Below are 7234 nucleotides of genomic sequence, written 5' to 3'. Positions count from 1 at the left end.
TATTTTTGCACTGGGATATGACCATCTCCTTTCCATACCTTTGGCCTTCAATAGAAGCATGCTTGTAACTCATGCTATTCCCAGGATTTAAGGGCTTCTCAGAACCTTAGAACAGCCCATGCACTTTGCAAGTTTCTTAATTAGGCAGAAAACTTAACTTCCAAAATACTCAGCCTCAAAACTGAAAGGGGTCCAAGATCTGAATTAACCAAAATTTCAAGTTGCCTGGCCAAACCACTCTTGAGCTATGTTATAACAAACCATCCAACTCCCAGGCATCAGAAATAACTAATCTAATTCTTCTCAAATTTGCCTGATAAATGTCTCCACTCACTGCAAATACCCAGTTCTAAGGTTTCAGAGTAACAGCCGTGTTAGTCTGTATTCGCAAAAAGAAAAGGAGTACTTGTGGCACCTTAGAGACTAACCAATTTATTTGAGCATAAGCCTAATCATCCCTCCATTCAATTTTGCCCCTCCTCCACATCTCTTCATCCCAATCAGTTCAATTCATGACACTTCCAGCTCCCTGCTAATTTCATGAGCCTCTATCCAGGCCCAAATACCCTTTCCTCTTGCTCATTTGACGAACCCCTAATAACTCTCAAATACAACCTTCCAGCCCTGCTCATTTCAGGGCTTCTCATCCCACCTCAGGTAGAAGCCTCTGTACAGTGCCCAGGCAAGCAGCAGTTCAGAGGCTCCTCACCTGAACACCAGGAGGGCAGTCCCAACAGGATCCAGGAACTACAGTGTTTGGGGAGAGGGGCAGTTGAGGGGGCAGCAGCCAGGGCACAGGTTAAGAGACAGCTTATCACAAGGAACTGAGGAAAAAGTGTGGACTCCTCCACAATGAAGAAGCTGCCTCAGGGGGTACGACACCCCCAATATAACCATATAGCATTCGTCCATTCTTGGTTACTTATAATCCACTCAATCCTAGGTAACAGAGATAATCTTCTGAGCCTTGCTGTGTGAGTGCTATGGGTTTAGTATAAATAGTTTCTTCCAGCTGTGAATCCTCCCTAATGCCTGCTTCTGGTATTTGGGAAAATACTTAGTGAAAATTTAGCTAATGTTTAGATCTAAAATAAAGAGATATTTACTGAAGCATTAATTGAATGCTGTAAAAATGCATTCCCTGGACATTTATGGGGCTTCAAATTTCAACTGCTTAGACAACATGTAAGTGCTCATTTGCTAAAGATGCTAAGGGCAGGTTGAGAAATGGCAGCTAACATTCCGAAGCGTGAAACAAGCTGTGTAGTTTGCGTTGGGTCAATACTGGCATGCAAAATGTTAAAGTGACAGAAAGAAAGAAGAACAATCCCAGCTGTCAGGTCTAAGGACAGTGTAAAGGAAAGGAAAGATCATTAATATGCTGTAATTCCATTGCAGCATTCCAGTAGAACCTTGCCCTGCTAAATACTCAAACATAAAGGTCTTTGCTTTAACTGTATATAAATCCTTCTTATAGCCTCCTAGGTGATGTTTGGATTCATTTGTCATCATGCATTCCCCCACAAAAGAAAGAAAACCCCAAATTTAAACCCACATGCCCTGGGCAGCTGGCAAGAGGAAACATTTTAAAGCCAGCATTAGACTAACTATATTTACTAGACATATGGATGTCTTCTGTAAGAATTACTGTGTTGTAATACAGCTTGAATTCACAGAAGTGTGTTTAGATCTGGGATTTTTGATTCTGGCCAATCACTGAGGAACAGGTCACACTGTTACCTTAGTGCAATAGGTATTAACACACACACACACAAAAAAAATGAAGATAAAGTAGATTCAAATCATGTATCAGTCACAAGTGAAAATAAACTGTTTGGTCTCATCCTCACCCTGTTTGCTTATTTTGCTGTGAATTTATTACATGTATAATCTCCATTCAGTAAAAGCCTCATGCCTGTAATACTAGCAGGGGATGGGGGTTGGCTGATCTGGATTAAGGAGCACTGGCATGATCTTTTTTTGGCGGGGAAGTGACACATACCTGCCTGAACAATACATGCTCAGGCTAATGCCAGTAATATCTCACTTGTGTAAGGAGTAAATTCACTCACAAATTTGAAATCACTTGAACCAGAAGAGAAAATCTTTGTAGCTCTGTGGTCATCAGATGTAATTTCTACTCAAAAATCAACTATTTAACAACAACAACAACAAAACCACCCCCCAACACACACACACACACACATTTTGAAAATGTGCCACAGCCCACACTTTAAAAATTTGTCTTGAGGAAGGCAGCCAAATGCTAGCTTTGGTTACACCAGTGTAAATACAGAATAATTCCACTGAGTACTCACTGTGCTGTTCATTTTAAGGTGAAGGACTAGAGAAACCATAATTCACTTGATGTATTCATTCTATTCCTGCTAATATTTTATTCGTACCAACCTTCATTAATAAAGATGAAACTTTAGGCTCCCTGTTTACAAAACCACCCATGCTTTTTCCATATCATTTAAGCACAAACACTTAATACCCAATTTTCTAAAAAATCACACATACCAAAATTGCTTATTTTGAATTTGTAAAATTCACTGAACAAACTTTCACAAAGTGTACCCTATTTCTGTCTCCCAGCAAAGCACAAGCTAAAAACTGAAGCTGAGACCTTTAAAATAAAAGAAGCTGTACTCTCTGTTAAACAAACAAATAATACACCTTCATAAAGGGTATTTGTTCAAAAATGTAGGTGCATAAATAACTTCAGACAAGATTAGTATAAATATATACTATATAAATAGTATAGTATTTAGTATAAATAATGTTTGCTCAGCTAGTACTTATGCCATAAAAAAATAAAAGTTTGTCTTCCTTTTTCAAGAACTGAGTAGTGATCAAAAGAGTTGCTGATATACAAGGATTAAGAACCTACCCAGGAGCTGATCATTTGGGCATGAAATTGGTGCAGAAGAGGGATATTATGTGAGTTTAAATGTTTTTCCTGGGAATAATTTTTCTAGCACGTTTTGCAAAGTTATAGCCATAGATAGCTGTCTCCTTTCTGAATGCCAAGTATGGGACTGAGGAATATAAAATGGAATAGAGCACACTGCATTTTAAAGTATGAATATTAACCTAATTGAGAAATGGTCTAACACTGTCTATTGCAATATACTACAGCTCATCAGCATAAAGCTATGTGATCTAACATGATATGAAGGTTGCAAAATTTAAATGAGTCGCACTGCCTAAAGCAAAGAAGAATCTTCCCCCATAAAATTATATTTTTGAATAGGCGCTAACCCACAAAAAATCTTGAGGTTTTATTTATTGCACTCACACAAAGACTGTAAAACAGGCAAATGTCGGAATCAGAAATTAGGTCAGCCATGCATTTCAGCAGGCTCTTAACAGTACAAGAAACTCACACTAACAAAACAATGCACTGTGTTAAGTAATACAATATGGCGTTCTGGTCAGATGATGCCTACATCATTAATACCAGATTAAACCCCATATTTGCCTGTTGAGTAATGTGTTATGCGGTGTAGCATTTTAACCTAATTTCTGGTTTATCCTTCCCTCTTCATGTGGGGAAGGAAAACCAGCACCTTTTATGAGAGACATTATTTGAAAAGAACACAAGAACCTGCTTTGTCAAGAGCTTCGGTTAGGCATTTTATGGTCATTCCAATGTTAATATTATTAGTATTGTACTCTCAGGGCCTTCTACTCTACTGTCTTGCACCTTGTCTAGTCATTTACACTTGTGCTCAGTGAGTGCAAAATCGGTGTCAAGCAGCTGATCTAGTAGCATGTCACGCCCACGCCCCCCTCACGTGCCACGAGGGTAGATGATTACAAGGGGCGAGGCAGTAGAGCACTATGTCCTCTAACTGTACACTAGCATGGAGTCTTACGAAGGCAGAAATATTAGCGGGCTACAGTTCCATTACATGCTAACATGTAACATGGATGGAAATTGAGTTTTCCTTACAAGACGATGCTGCAGATTAACAATTTTAATACCGCATCCGTTTGGAATTAATATTCCTTTCTATTACACCCCACGTTCACTGATGTCCAGGAGCTGAATGTTTATAACAAGCGTTTGTAAACTAGGTTCTCTGCATATTGCATATGGTTCTGCATGTGCTTTTCTTAGTGGAAAAAAGGAGGTATCAAATGTGTCACCTCTGGGGTATTTTCTTTGTTATGCCCACACAAATTACAGTAGATAAAAGCAGGCACAGTGCACCAGGAGCTTTGTCTTCACGTGTAACCTTACATATACTAACTATATATGCCATTCTTTAGAAAACAGACATGGGGGGGGGGAGGGAGAGAGGAGAGAATCTAGCACAAAGGAAGATATGTGCTCTGTATTGTATTTTCGAACGAGAATGGTGTTCATAATGAGCCAATTTTTCCTCAGTTGCACTGGTGCAACACCACGGACTTCTTTCATGTGCCTAACTCAGTTGGAACAAGGTTCTCCAGTGTTATTACATGGGATTGAACTATCTCAAATTAACTATTAGAAAGCATATTAGTAATAGATTAGAGATCATTGTTCACTGTGCTTACACCTGTGTAATTGTCCATTCTTCATACTAACAATACAAATCAGGCAAACCAATAGTTTTTTTCTGCCACAAGTCCCACTCTGACCCTTAAAAAAAAAAAATCAAACAAATCCAGACTTTCAGCCAGATTCTGATACCCTTACTCATGCTAAATACCTTACTCCACAAGAAGTCCTACAAAAGGTGATGAACCTTCTTATTAACTGAGGTGTTAGCATAAGTATCCTAATCTGGCCCTTTATGAGCAATGAACTGCAGTCACATGGGCTTTGTAATATCAACATGCAGTAAAAAATATATAATTTTCTCTTGGTAGTTTCACATTTGGCCCTAAGAGGAATCAAGGTTTATACTACTGAAAGGAGGCACAGGGCCTGATTATGATCTCACACAGGTTTTACACCAGTCTGACTCCAGGGGGTTAGGAGAGGCAGCATGGTCAAGTGGCCTGGGTTCTGTTCCCAGCTCTGCCACTGACCTCATCTGTGACCTTGGGCAAGTCCCTTTCCCCTCTCAACCTGTTTTCCATCATTGGTCTGTCCTATCTATCTAGAGCATGAACCCTTTCTGATGAGAGCTGTCTCTTGCTAGATATTTGTACAATGCTTGGCACAATGAGACCTCGATTTCTGTTCGGTCATCTAGGCATCCATAGAGTTACTGTCAATAATGACACAGCTACAACTATGACTGAACATGGAGGCGAGGCTGGTCCCAAATTCTAAAAAATAATTTGCTATCCAGTCCTTGCAGGAAGAATGTCCAGCACTTCTATGACCCATCCCTTCACTAACCCCCAGGCAGACCAGAGCCTTGAGAAGACCGCCTGACAGACCAGAGGTGAAACAGCATGTCCACTGTTTACACTTCAAAGCCATACTTCATGACAGGGCTTACACAGCAAAATTTTGTCTGCACTTTTAGGTAGCCCTACTTCTTCACTTTCCTGCTCCTCTGCTTGGATCTTGCTTTAGCAAAACACTTGGAAAGGACACTTCACTACAGGTGGAAACAAAATGAAAGTATATGACAAAACACACATCACATATGAAATACAATCGCTTGTAAAATGTTTCCTTTTAAAAACTATTATGCAACTTTCAAACTTATTTTAATTAATGTGCAATTTAAAATATATAAAAAGCCTTACCAACTAAATGATATTTTCTTTTATACAGTTCCCCTTCAACCCCCATTAAAAAGAATATGTATGGACTGGCACTGGAATATCTTTACTGAGTCTTACACTGATTCTCATGTTCAATTCTACTTATACATATAGCATTTTGATTTTAATCTACTGCATTTAAAGACAAAGTGATCGTATCATATACTTTTACAGTATAACCAGCTAAATAGATGTCTTTAGTCTCATAACATGATAAAAATCATTAGAAGTTACAGTCCATTTGATCAATGAGGATGGTGACGCATGCAGTCTTCCTCAATGCTGTTACCATCAGATGCTCATTATGATTTTCTCTGTACTCTGCTGAGAGGTCTCACATTTCGCCTTTTAGGATTGCCTTCGGACTGTCAAACAGCTGTCTAGTGTCAAGCGTTCTGTAGTAATTGGTCAATGTTGCAGTGCATCATCTCAGTCAAGCCTGTCATCACCACCACCTTCCCAATCCCTAAATTATCCCATCGGAGTATTCTGGGAGCAGACCCTTTTCAGCCGCAGGAAATCACAGTGAAACGCTTGGAAATGCAAGACATATTGTGGAGGACAATACCAAGGAGAAAAACCAAGACACACGCCACCAAGATCACAGTGCAAACACCTGACCAGGTGGAGCTCTTCACAATGCCCCTCCTGTCTTGCTCCTCCTCTCCGACTTCCTGCGGGATCCCTCCTTGCAGGGGCTGCTGCTCAGCTGGGATTGTCATCACAGTGACTGACTTTTGCTGACTACCTGGCAGGAGGCGACAGCCAATGTCTCCTGGCAAAAGCGCTCTCTCCTTGGAGATGGGCAGGGGCAACATGTAGCACCCATTGCTAGGAAGTTTGATGAAGACTGGAGTGTGCTCTGAAGTATGGGGAATTGCAATCACAGCAATTACCTCTGGGTCATCGGGCAGCTGGGATACAGAAAATCCCGGTGGCAGTTTAGTGATACCTCGGCACCAGGGACATCTCAGGTCCTTCTGGCTTGTTCTCATCTGCTGAAGGCAAACAGAACAGCAGGTATGCTTACAGTCCAGCAACTTGGGCCTCCGTCTGGGGCTGTAATAATTGAAACAAATCTGACATTCCAGCAGAGAGTCCTGGGACAGTGTCTCCATTGTAGCACTAATGGAGAAAACACCCAAGTATCTTACAGAGTCTTGCTGTATAGTCCAAAATCTGAAGCCTGGTGTAGTTCCTCTCTTCCTGCGACTTCTGCCTTTTATCTCACCAGTGAAGGACGATGGTTAGGCAGTTTGTAGATGAGCATCTGACTTTAATCTTTTGGTATCTGAGCAAAACAGAAAATTCAAATGAACCAGGTTAATTGGGAAGACCAAACAAAATGCAGAGAAAAAAAACAACAGATTTTAAAATGCAGGAGAATAGAATCTGCATCTCTTAAGATGATTAATAACTAGTGTCCTTTTTTAGATCCAAATTTTCAGGTCAGTCTTTATTGGGCTTCCATTTTTGTAGCTACATGTAACCACCAACACAATTTTGCAACGACAGTTTA

General features: G+C 40.3%; 1 protein-coding gene across 10 annotated transcripts in view; it reads right to left on the bottom strand.

Moving 5' to 3' along the window:
* Positions 1-3271: 3271 nt before the first annotated feature.
* The window catches only part of RNF152 (ring finger protein 152), a 58782-nt gene continuing 54819 nt past the window's right edge, over positions 3272-7234 (bottom strand). For all 10 annotated transcript variants that reach the window (XM_073332253.1, XM_073332251.2, XM_073332249.2 and 7 more), the window contains one exon: positions 3272-7006. In XM_073332253.1, the coding sequence (XP_073188354.1) occupies positions 6222-6833 (612 nt within the window). In that variant the 5' untranslated portion in view covers positions 6834-7006 and the 3' untranslated portion in view covers positions 3272-6221. The remainder of the gene's footprint in view (positions 7007-7234) is intronic.

The sequence above is a fragment of the Lepidochelys kempii genome, chromosome 2, assembly GCF_965140285.1.
Source record: "Lepidochelys kempii isolate rLepKem1 chromosome 2, rLepKem1.hap1, whole genome shotgun sequence".
Lineage (NCBI taxonomy): Eukaryota > Metazoa > Chordata > Testudines > Cheloniidae > Lepidochelys > Lepidochelys kempii.
The sequence above is the reverse complement of the archived record's forward strand: the minus strand, read 5'-3'. Positions and strand labels throughout refer to the sequence as shown.